We start from the raw sequence: 13,183 nt of genomic DNA on the forward strand, positions 1-13,183 counted from the left end.
TTTTTTTTTTTTTTTTTTTTTTTTTTTTTTTTTTATTCAAGCATTAACACTTATGGTTACATTCAAAAGGCTGCATGGACAAAAGCTCTATGTGATTTGTTGGGTGAGAGGCCAGTCTAGATGATCTTTCCCATCTGGTGTTTAAGTCTATGGAACCAGCTCCTCTTTGACATCTTGATTCTGCAATGCAAATTACTAAAATGTACACCTGCAACATAGAATTTCCCTGTTGATATTACTCCTTTGTATTACTCATTTATGTGATGGTAATCAAAGCATCACAACACACAGAATTGCAGATGTGTCCTATCTAGTATTTGCAAACCAAACCAAACCAGTTCTGTTGCTCAGTGTGCCTCTTGTTGTATAAATCCTGTTACTAATAGAGATCCTGCACTCAGTTCTTTGTGAGGTCTTATTCAAAACATCTTCCTTTATTATACCAAAGTTTTTATTTCTTTCCAAGTTTGATTCAGGTTCCAAGAAATTGTTACTTCCAAAGTCCCTCTTGAAGCTATCCTTGTCTGCATATTTTCTTTTTCTTTCATTCTTTTATATATATATACATATATATATATAAACTACCATTGCAGTCTTCCATTTATTTATTTATTTATTTATTTATTTTTATCTTTCAAAGAAAGCATTCTCTTTCTTCTCCCTTATGATATCCTTTAACTAATTTTTTTTTTTCATATGAAATACAATACAGGATACTGAAATTTTAATTTATGTTTTTAGATGTTTGGGATGGAAACATTTTTTTTTTTATTTTTTATTTTTTAGCCAGAGTAAACTTATGACATCAACATTCTTTTCTGAAAAGGCTCCTAGAAACCCAAACACACTGCCTCCAATAATGAAAAGTTATTTCAAGGCTTGTCTAATGCAGGAATAAATAGTTTACATTTTTTTGAGTAAGAAGAAAAAATTATCTGAATTTTTAACTGTAGGGTTTTTGTTTGGTTGGTTGTTTTTTTTGACTGGAAGCACTACAGATTTTCAAAGTCTAAAAAAGAGGAAGCAAAGGAATAAAATAATTATATTAAAACTGTCATTAGCATCCCATAGTTGGCAGTCACTAAAATTTACAGGCATCCTAAAAAACAAAACAAAACAAAACAAAACAAACAAACAAAAAAAAACACTGCTGCTGTCTGGGATGCTAAAATTGTTTCCACATGTGAAAAACAATGAGCAATAGCTAGAAAGCCTGAAGTTTCAGTTATGATAGGCTAAAAATTGTCAGTAGTATTTTTCAAAACACCATCCACTGAATTTAGAAATCTATTCAACTTTACAAGACTTAAATTATACAAGTACTTAAAATAAAACCCTCTTTTTGTTGTTGTTTAGAAATGCCTAACTATATTATATAATATCTCAGTGAATTCACTGATGAAAATAAGAAGTTACAAATGTCAGGACTAAAAAAATCTCATAAAGCTCTGAAATGCTGCAAACATCATTTCTCTGTATTAACAACCATACAATGAGCTCTGTGGATCTATGGTAATTCCTTCAATGCTTCTATAATATAAGGCTCCCAGTACCACCTACCTAACCTTTTCCCTCCCTCCTTCTCCATGCCAAGAGCTCAAAATGTCCTGTCTGTCCTGTTCCTCTCTTTTGTTGTTCACACATTCCCATTGTGTCTTGGTCTTTCTCAGCATCTTTCTCTCCTTCTCCATAAGACAGGATTCTGTAATGCCCATCATCCCAAGCAATTCCATTTCCTTCATTTTTATTTCTTTTATTTCTACAGACGTGAGAAGAAGTTGTTCACCCTTTAAACGCTAGAGCACACACAGGGCTTTATCCTGGGGGGAGGGAGGGGGGGGGCAAATAAAGATTTTTTTGTTTTCTCTTAATTTAGGATTAATTAAAAAAAAAATTGACTCAGGCATCACTCACCAATCACCAATTATATTAATCCAAATCCTTATTCTGCTGCCCTGTCTGGGAAGTGGAAGTGGTCTACCTGACCTCCACTCACAGCTCTCAACAGGCCAATGCATCAAGTGAAAAAAGTGGTATTTCTGAGGAAACTGGGAGAGTGAATGTATCTGAAGGACCTTTGACTTTCAAGCAGTTCTTGACTTCTGCTAGCTAGGAAAGATCACAGGAGCAGAAAGAGCCTGGTTTTGATGGCACCTGCACAGCTGCTGAAACGAAGGAAAGAATTAGCTGGGACAAGAATAAAAACCCAAGTACTGTAGACTTTTTAAGTTCTTTAGGGAGTAATTGGGAGTGGAGCCAAGGAAGTAGCATTGGGCTACTTCCCATGGTTTTCAGGGAGACTGATATCATCTGAACAGTGCTCTGCCTCTTATGTATTTGCAAAATTTTACTGTATGCCATTAGAAGGGAGAATTTGTTGGGGACCACATCAGGTTTAATACTATTTATTAGCTGTCCTTGCCTTTGGCTTTGTTTAAGACACACTACATGTTTTTAATTGTCATTTTAGGAGCACAGAGGCCCTTAAGCATAGGCATCCTATCCATAAAAATGCAACAGTAATATCAGCAGGAGGTTTCATTAAAACCTTGAAACTTCATCCACTCTTTTCTCATTACTTTTTTTTCTTGGTGGCTAGGAGCTTTAACAGTGCATGCTTACAGCTGGTTTTAACTATACTTTTTATTTTAAAAGCTGAACTGTGAGCTTTAAAAAATCACAGTTAAAATCTTTAAAATCAACAATAAATGCATGTAAAGTTTCTGCATAACATGCTTATTTGGGGAGGGAGTTATTTAAAAAAAAAATTCTTATATTCTTCTACCTCTTCTTTTATTTTTCAGTCCATTAACTGAATTTATATCTGCTTTATGACAAATGTCTCAGGTTATTTACTGAATCTTCTTCCACTTCAGTTACATTTCGCTCCTCAGTGTGGTCCTCTTTGTACCTTAGGAAAGGTTCACACATTTGTTTCAACTTCTGTAAAACTACTAATACATTTTGTGTGAAATTCTGACAAAATTGAGTATGTAAGGAAAAAAAAAGAAAAAAAAAAAAAGGAATGTGAATATTTAGGCCAGGATTTAACTTTTGGGACTTGGTCTAAATTGCATGCAACTAGCTTTGGTTGTAGAAAGTGCAGTAAGCTATGGCTCTGGGTAGTAATCTATAAATGGAAGCTGTTTAGCACACGTACTGAACACATTTATTCACGGAATGACTTTAGTCTATGAAAGTCAGCAGAGGACCAAATATCCAATATTCCAGAACAATGAAGAACACCGAAGAGCTAAACTGTGTCTTGAAAAATGTAGCCATTATTAAAATGAATTCCTATATAAACCATAACTTTTCAAAAATTGAAAACTGATAAAGATAATCCTGAATTAAAACAAAGAAAACAAAAAGATGAAATGACTTGAGCTGGAAGTTAATGCAATCATAAGAAGTGCAGACTGATGCAGAATTACTAACAAAGTACTTGGGTTCTTGTTATGCTCATGCCTACCTTCTGTAACAGAACACAACAAATCAAAATATACAGATGGAAAAGTTTCAGTTATTCTATATGACATTCTTCCTAACAAAGATTTGTCCACTGCTTACCCATTCTTGTTTGAAATGACTCAAGGCCTCAGTGAGGCTTCTACAATTGCTCTTATGAGATTTGTACAAAACTATAGCCTACAGACCTTAGAAAACCTCTTTGCCATTAAGCTTGACTTTTTCTTTCTGAACTTGGTCATGTAACTGCTAATTAACTGATATCAGACCAAGTAACTTCCCTATCTGAGCTAGCACGAGCAACCTTCCATGTTTCTGCCTTTCTGCTACATTTCGCCTTTCACTCCATTATTTCCTGCCAAGCCCTGAAAACCCTGTTCATAAATCACTCTTCCCTGTCCTCTCATCACTAGAATGCTCTTCTCTGAACTCTCTCAAATCCTTCTGGTAAGATGGTGTATAGAATAACACACCATGTTCAAGAAGAAGTTCAACGAAGTCCAATGGGGACTATTAGTAACTGTTCCTATCCCGTGGCAATGCGGCCAGTAGTTGACACGATTCAGATGACCATAAACAGGTAATCTTTTAAAATACTGGGACATCAAAGTCTTTTGATGTAGAAGTAAATAAATCAAGGTATAGGATCAAGTCTAGAGAATATGATTGTAGTGGAAAATAAATGTTGTTAATAGCTAAACTAATGAGTAATCTCTACCGCCAGAAAATAATAATAATAACAAAAAATTATTTACACATGTTCCAGAAAGCCATTACACAGAACACACAGAACATATTTATTTCTACTTATTAACAATTAAAAACTTCCCCTGTACAAAAAAAATAAAAAAATATAAAAAAAAAATAAAAGCGGGAAAACAGAGAAGCAAACAACAGAACAGGCCTCCTGAAAACTTGCAGTAATAAAAGAGGAAAGGGTACTTAATCATTAAGGAATGCATTTTAGTAGTGGCTTTTTCCTTCTGGTTTGTTATTGGTATAAAACATGGTCACTGAAGACTTTTTTAATGGTTGGAATGCAGAACAGATTCAGTAAGGCAAAGTATCATATATATATATTATTCATGTTTCATAAATATAAAACTATACAAAAATTGAAAGTGAGTTCTACTTCTGCTTGGTTGTCAAAAAAAATAGCAAAACACATAAGTAAAATGAGTTAACTCATTTAACTTGTTAATGAATTAAAATGTATCAGATTAAGAATGTGGTAATAAAACATTAGCGTTTTTTATCTCAAATTTGTGAAAAAAACTTCAATGAAGATAATACTCTTTACCTTATGAATTATTACTGTACGTATGGAACTGAAAAAAAGTGGGCTTCTCAGCTTTGCCTTTCACAAATCTTTTGCTTGGTTCCCACCCTAGGTAGGTGCTCTGAGATTCGTAAAGCACATTCTCTTTACCAAAAATTTAGTGGTTTTGGTATCTCCAAACATCTGCCAGCCATCAGTTTATCCACTGCAGGACACAAGAACTATCTCAGAGAACAGGTAAACCTTCAAAACTAAAAGCTGAAAGGAGACTGATGGAGAAGAAGGTAAAAGTACAAACTGAAAGTTGTCACTAACTGTATTCATGAAGCTTCAGTGTATATTAGAATTTCAGTTTTGGAAGTAGCTTTTACTGTTACATTTAAAGTAAATGTTCTCAGTTATTTTCAGGGTTTAGCTTATAAAGAAATAATTCTGTTTGGAGTGTTTCCAAGCACACATTCTTCAAAACTTCACTTTGTTCTTGACATAAATTGAAAACAATAATAGAGATATACTGTACCCAGACTTCAAAATGGCATTAAAGAGACACATTATCAATATGTTTAAAACATTTAGGAAGCTCAGCTTTGCATCTTTCTAGTGAATGACTAGATACTTAGACTGAGTATTATCTGTTCCAATAAACTGACGTGTGTGAAATGCTTTGAATAATAGTTAATTTATGCTGAGGTAATGACAGCGTAATATAACTGAAATCTGTGCTAATAGGCAAAAAGAAGCCCCTTCCAGCTATTTCTGTTACAATCAGCAGCAGCAGTTTTCACCCCATATCTTTCTCTCTGCCTCTCACATAAAATATCACAAAGTGTACGTTAAGATGATTGTTGATAATTTTAAAAACCAATAATTGGTACCTGTTATCCATATGGAGGAAAACAAAATAACCAGACAATAAAGAAGAAATTTTCATATACAAGAGGTGCATTTTTCATATTTCGGCAATAAAGGAGAGTGGTTATAGCTAATGATGTGTTTTTTTATGGACAAAACACTAAACTCAGTCTAGGTAAGACTACAGAATGTTCTGACGAAAATGTATAGAAATATATAATGTATATGAGAACTGGTCAACTACTCAAAGTAGAGTGAGACATCTTCTGGGCTATGAGTTACTCATAAAGTCACCCTGATATTTCTTTGATTAATTAATTAGCTGTTATTTATTAAACTGGTTGGATGAAGTCTTGTCAGCTACATATGTTATCTGCAGTTCTTCAGTTTGAATGCTTGTTGTATAGCTACTAATATATGTTATGTGGAGATGCTTAGGTCTGGATGCTGAGCTTTTGAACCACCAATACAGTGACCAGTAGACAAATCTTATACCTTCTTACATGCCACTGTGGACCAGAAAACACCTGTACACCACAATTTGTTTAACTTCTAGAGACTGTGCAATTTCCTGATTATCAAAAGATTCTGAATACTTGTAAACATATAACAGCACAGTCCAGAAATATTCATGAACTCAGATCAGCACGGATTCACTAAAATATTCACTATTTTTTTTATCTGATCAATCTCTAATGCATTCATAAACTACAGCTATCATGATCTGTTAATTATTTTTAACAATGGTGGAAGGACTGGAATTCTATGGATTAGATTCTGATTTCTGACTCCTTATCATAATGGTTGTGTTAGTGTACTTGGGATAAGTGCTCCCCAAAAGTTTTTCCATAGCAAAACTGGATGTATAATTAGAATCTTTCATCTATTCTGCAGCATACAACTGCTGAATGCCCTTTCCCTTGAGTGAGAAACAGGTAAACAAAGCACACATTAATTTCAAAATAAAAGCCTACACATCAGGCATTTACTATGTGGTAAGCGACCTGATGCAATGTACACTAATTCCTTACTGAATATTCTGATTTAAGGTGTCTCTTCCTGTATTCAGAACCTTCTACAGGAATTTAACCTATAGAAATAAATATCTTACCCTCAAAACATTCCCGTATTTCTTGATCTACAGACAGCAAGCAGAACAAAGTAACAGCAAGTAAAGACTTCTCCTTTTGCATTTACAAAAGAGGATACTGAGTGCTGAAACTCACTGGGAAGATGTAAAAAATGAATCTATAAACAGACACTCCAGAGCAAAATGTAAAACCATATTTAGTTTTCTGTTGACGGTGTCTTCACTCATACAGAACAGACTCACAGGCAAACAAAAATATTATCAGCTAATGAAAGTGATTTTTTATACCCCAAAACTGGGTATAAATTCAGGGGAAAAAAAAAAAAAAATTGTGTACCTGGAAAAGGCAATATTTGTGAGTGCAGTTATGCAAATATGCATTTCTCAGTGAAGAACAGAACTCCTCATGTACAAGAAAATAATTTCCACTTTGATAAGGGTTTTTACTTGAATGAGTGGTTCTGCTGTACAGATTCCTTCAATTCACTTAGAAAAAAAGAGGATATTGATACTGCTTGCAGTTTCCTACTTATTTCACAGCTATCCATATTCATGTCTAACCAGTGCTGCTCCTAGAGAGGAAGCTAAGACCATTCATTGTATGGAGGCAATTAAGCACAACTGAACATGTAAGTGGCCTGAGCTGTGGGTACAATTCAATCAAGCAGATCCATAGGGGTGGTTTTGATATTTCTGTCACATCAAAGAAACAGTACCCGGCAGAGAAAGGTCTAACAAGTTACAAATGAAATAAGAATAAATAAGAATAAGTCTGTGCGAAAGCAAAAATAAGCACATGGTCAAAAGGGCTGGTGTTACCTTGGAAGTGTTATATAGTGCTATTAGAGTGGCGTGTTAATTTTTTCCTCATAAATTTCCCAGGTTCAGCCACCAGGGAAAGGCTAACATTCCTCCTTCCTTTGTTAAAGATATATCTATCTTGCTGAGTCTTGACAGCCCTATCATGTCAGCCCTCTGTAGTAGCAAAGAGTGTTTCAGCAAGGAAGGGGAAAAAAGGAAAAAAAAAAAAAAAAAGTGAAAACTGATGTGATCTACTCTGCTTCCTGTGGGCATATTTCACTATAGCAGATCCAGAGGGATGCTTTGTTACTCCTGTCAGATCAAAGAAAGAGATAACAGAAGAAAATATAATAGGAAAAATAAAACCCAGAAATGAGGGTACTCAAAAGCACCGCAAGACTACCACATCATTATGACTTTTCAATTTATTTAGATATGCTAAATATGAAGTCACCACCAAAGAAATAAATATTGCATAGGCCATATGCTCTGTTAGCTGCCAGCAAAACTATCCTCCTAGGATTAGTTTACAGGCGCAGCAACTGGCTGTCAAACTCTAGCAATTCTAATAATTTTTCAATTTGCCGTGTGAGTTGCAAGTACGCTCAGGTATTTTGACAGGTGGCTGTTCAGAACAAATATCTGAGCCCAGTTGCTTCTCACTGCCTTGCTTTCCTACATGCTTACAATCCCTGTTGGACTAGGGGAATGCAAGCTTCTGCTGAAGGTGCAGCACGCTCGCAGGCTAGTTACCATGCTATACAGATTTGCTGTATTTGCAGCTCACATTGAACATAAGGAAGACAAGAGGTTAGCTTAAAGCATAGAGCAAACCAATAGCTGTGTAATATAATGCTTCACTTGACTTTTTTTAACATTCAAACAAGATCCCAAACAAGATGAATGTCTAAAAAATAGAGCTGAAATTTTACTGTTCCATGAGACAATACTTAAGATCCTATGATTCTGTATACTTTTGGTATAATATAGGCTTAATCCAATATACACTATCTGAACATTCCCATTACATTATTTTAAGTTTGTTTTATAAGGTATGTTAAAAATCATTTTAGCTCTTCTGTTGCAATTCCTAGTGACGAGTATGACTATACTGTTCCTTTTCAGCCACAACACTTTATGTCATGCAGATACAAGTTCCTAACTTGAAAAAAAAAAAAAAAAAAAAAAAAAAGACAACTTTTGATTTTATATTGTTCAGATTTCCAGGCATTCAGATGCTTGGTTTAAGCAAAAATCCCGACATTGTTCTAGATATTTCAGCTTAGTTATGAAGAAATTGGGAAAAAATGAGGCTCCTGAAATCTATAGAAATTCTGGAGAAAAACAGAAGAGGAATTATATTTTCCTAAAGAAATAAATCAATAATACAGACTACATTGCAGATATTATTCTTTATGCATTAACATTCTTAGCATCAACACTCTGAAGTCAGCAGAATCTGTCCAATGGAATGGACTTGGATTATGATGTAAACTAACAGTAAAGACAATTCCAAATAACATCTAACGTCCAATATAACTACTGTTTACATATTAAAAAGAGATACAGGCTTTGTACCAGGGATGTTCTGTCATGTTTCTCCACAGGAGTAGACTGTCATGGTAAAGTTCATTATCAATTACTGCTTTACAAGTACAAGATGAGTTAAGCTGTCATAATTTTCTCAGCCAGAGATCCTGTGCTGTCAAAGAATGTCAATTTTTAATCTGACAAAAGGAAGAAAATTATCTGTTATTCTGACCTCTAATTTCTTGACATTTTAATGCTGTAATTGCTGTGGTTAGTGCTGCAACCATGATTTCACCTGTCAAGTAAGAATGAATCAATATCCTTAAGCTGTTCTTCAAGTTTTAGCTTTCACCTCACTGCTTTTACATTAAAAAAAAAAAGAAAAAAAATGTAAATTTATATGGTTGCAATTAAAAAAAAAAAAAGGAAAAAAAATCAATTTGGGGCCTAAAGAATATTTATTTATTTTGCTACAATTTTTTCTCCTCCTTATTACAATATGAAAACAATTTTGCATCATGTAGATTAAGAGAGGCTACTAGAACTGACAGACCCAGAGAATTTCCCAATTTCTAATCATTAAAGATCTAAACAACAAAATTCAGGTTCATATGTTCTGTGGAACATTTAAATTAAGGCTTTAATTTTGCTCTTGTTTTACCATTTTACTGTTTCTTTCTTTTTTTTTTTTTTTTGTGTGTGTGTGTGTGCTACCAGAAAATGACAAAGGTTTTTGAAAAATCAAAATCAATGTGTTAAATGAAATCAGTTTATTTTACCCCTCAAGTGCATATTTCAAGTTTCCGAAGAGTTATTACAGGGGTAGATGTATGGGATTTCATAGACTTCTGTAATCTAAAATTTAATACAATCCCACCATTCTTGTTTCATCAATTCTGAATTTGCAAAATAGAAAACAAAGAAAGCAAGCCAGAGACACTCTTATACTGTATAGGTCAAAAGGTAAAACAGCACAGGATGGACATTTGTGCAGTGTTAAAAATTAGAGTTCTTTCAGGGCTCCTGCACACGAGGGATAAAGATGTGGGTAATGGAAGGGATGAGCTATATCATCATTAAATATATTTTCGCTCCAGTCAGATGGCTACTGAAATTACACCTTTATCATTCTTAACAGAAAGCTAAGAGCAATATATTCCACAGTGGTTAAGCGAGGAGCTCAAGAAAAGGGTCAAGCAAAAAGGCCAAGGTATAGCATGAATAGGTCACCAGGTTCTACCTTTTTAAATGATGTCCTTCAATCAACTCAAGACCTGGATTTGAGGTTTTATTTGGAGCCTCATTTCACTGAACAGGTTCTGCTGGGACTCAGTCGCATATAAAATTAGTTATGGCCCCATATTGAAGAGGCTACTGCTGTATCTGGGGCCATGGGCAGCTGCCAATAACCATGTATTTATTTGCTTATTTCAGTGCCATTTATTGCGAACATTCACCATCTTCAGGGTAACAAAACAAGGAAGTGTTCCACTTTATTTAGAAAACAAATATCAAGAGAACTTGGAGGCTGAGATATGAATTTTCCTGGTTAACTGCAAAGCTCATTTTTTAAGTTAATGTTTCCAAGACACCAGGCAGCACTGCCTGCCACTGTAAAACATTAAACAATGGTTATCATTAGTTGTATAGAGTCTAGTGTTTCTATCTTTACATTTCTGTATTTCTAAGTGGTCTTCATAAGCTTTAAAAGATCCTTTTTACTTTTAATTTATTTTCTGGAATATCTAATAGAAGCAAGAATAAGAAAAAATGTGTCAATGAAAAAATATACCAAACGGCATATGTATACTTGTAACAGAAAATATCCAAATACCTGATCTACTAGATCATCACGAAGTCAAATGCTTTATTACTGGACAGAGAATGTCCTTTTTACTTCCATAAACAGAGCCCAAAGAAACAGAAAAAGGCTCTAAATCTGTCTGTATTTACATGTGTGTTATAACTTCTTATTAAAAACAAATAAAAATATTTTAACCTGTTAGTACCAAACCACAAACCCCCAGTGTCAGAGCTCTGTTGGAGAAGACATACTATTTCTACATATGTGCATGAAACTTTATATATATGCATAAAGCTAAAATTCAGATAATTATTTTTTTTCTAGACACTGTGTTCTCATTACTAGAAATGTATTTTATTTACTAATCTTACTTGTGTCAAAGATAAAGTTGTGCTTTCAGTTTACTTGGCATAAATAAAAGCCTAAGAAGAGGTTAATATGCTAGTGACTGACAGGTCATGGGTTAGATGTACAAGTGAGTGCACAAAAACACATCCATGAATTTCTTGAAATTTCTGATGACAAGTTATGCATGTAAGTAGAGCCACAGGAGACCTGAAGAGTTTCATCATGTCATAAGATGTTAAATAAGGTGCACAGACAGACAGATAGACCTCAATCCTACAAGCTGCCCTGTGGGAGTAGACCTTTAAAGTCAAGACATAGGAGTCTGCCCATGCAAATCAAGACCTTAAGCCATGCAAATCCCTTGTATTCATGCTGCTTGACACCTGTTTTATACTTAAAAAAACATTGCTCCTTTGTATCTATAGTTTTGTACCTTTTTGACTCTTCTCATGCTCAGATTTAAATGCAGAAAACAATTTTGTAGATGTTAACATTAAATATTTGAGGCAGCAGGATCAATGGAATTATGTCCATTTGTAAAACTAAGCAAATCCTGTTTATAAAATATAAACTTTGCAGTGCATGGGATGAAAATACAGCTATAGCAACCTAGGGGTCTGAATGAGTTTTTTAGTTCTACTCTTCTAAAAGCACCATAGGTAGAAAGATGCAACTTACTATTAGAAAGCAACATGACAAAACCCAATATGAAGTCGAATGAAAATGCTTCCTAGAAACTATTTCTTTCTGAAATCCATAGACTTCTGTCTCCAAGATGTGAAAACAAACAAACAAACAAGCAAACAATAATGCATCGCCTGGCAATGTATAAATTATTACTGTTTTACATACAGCAGATGGTAGCTATCTGGGGGAATGGAAGACTGTGTGTACAGCTTCATCACAGCAGTACTCATCTAGCAGCTGTTGCTTCTTCACACTTTTCACCTCATTTCAATTGTTTTATCCAATGAATGGATGATATTTGAGAAATAATCATTCAGATTAATAGTCTTACTAAAAACAAATACAGTCACTGGAGGGAAACATAGATCAAGGTAAATAGAAAAAATATCTTAAAATTTACTGACAAATGTAAAATGCACACTCTACTTACGCACGTACTTATATTACACACATATATACAAACATAAACATTTGTATGTACAACGAATAGCAAACGCTCTCTATTTTGGCAACATTTTGATTATGCTTTACATGATTAACAGAAGAGTAATCTGAATCATTTCCATTGCCCATCTAGCAAATATTTTCTTATTCACATATAAACTTTCTCCTATATTATCAGACTAAAAAGGTGAGATTTTTTCCTATGACTGTGAAGTAGTTTTTCTCTTTAGTTTCTCAGTTCTATTAAGTGAACATAATAAAAATATATTATAAAAAGTAGCAGAATATAAATTACAGAATATATACTACATTACAATTTTCCATATCATAACTGACCATAAAATATATTAGTAATTCCACGCAAACAAAATACTTTGGGACATCTGTTTTATTGCTAGCTTATTAATAGTTGCTTCAGAAGTCACCTAGCGCCCAAGTTCTGAATCATACGGCACAATTTTCTGCAGCAGTGAAAGATGGAAAAAGTACCATTTCTTGTGAGATGACAGCAGGTTTTAGAATGAAATGGCATAAACACCTACCTCCCTGAGGACAGGATCAGTGATACTGTCCAGGTTCACAGAGCCTTCGTATGTTAGGTAGTGGAAAACATTGAGTGCACGCACTGCTTCTGGTCCTCGTTGCTTGTAGCCAAATATAAGGTCAATCCACTGATGAAGCTGACATGACACAAACTCACTTTCCAGAGCCTGTAAGTGAAATTTAGAGTTAGAAGGTGAATTCCATCCTGCAATTTCATGCTTAAGTTATGCCTTACCGTCTCTTGTTAACTTGAAGAAACATAACAGGTATCATTCCATTTCCTGTTCAGGCTTATTCGGTATACTTGAAACCCTTCAAATATTAAAAACCAGAATTA

At 34.2% G+C, this 13,183-nt stretch overlaps 1 protein-coding gene across 1 annotated transcript in view; it reads right to left on the reverse strand.

Annotated features, from left to right (window-relative positions):
• NBEA (neurobeachin) overlaps positions 1-13,183 on the reverse strand; it is a 527,091-nt gene that overhangs the window by 34,492 nt on the left and 479,416 nt on the right. Inside the window, exon 49 of the mRNA XM_035337838.1 lies at positions 12,846-13,013. Within this exon, the coding sequence (XP_035193729.1) occupies positions 12,846-13,013 (168 nt within the window). The remainder of the gene's footprint in view (positions 1-12,845; positions 13,014-13,183) is intronic.

This window comes from Oxyura jamaicensis, chromosome 1 (assembly GCF_011077185.1).
Source record: "Oxyura jamaicensis isolate SHBP4307 breed ruddy duck chromosome 1, BPBGC_Ojam_1.0, whole genome shotgun sequence".
NCBI classification, from domain to species: Eukaryota; Metazoa; Chordata; class Aves; order Anseriformes; family Anatidae; genus Oxyura; species Oxyura jamaicensis.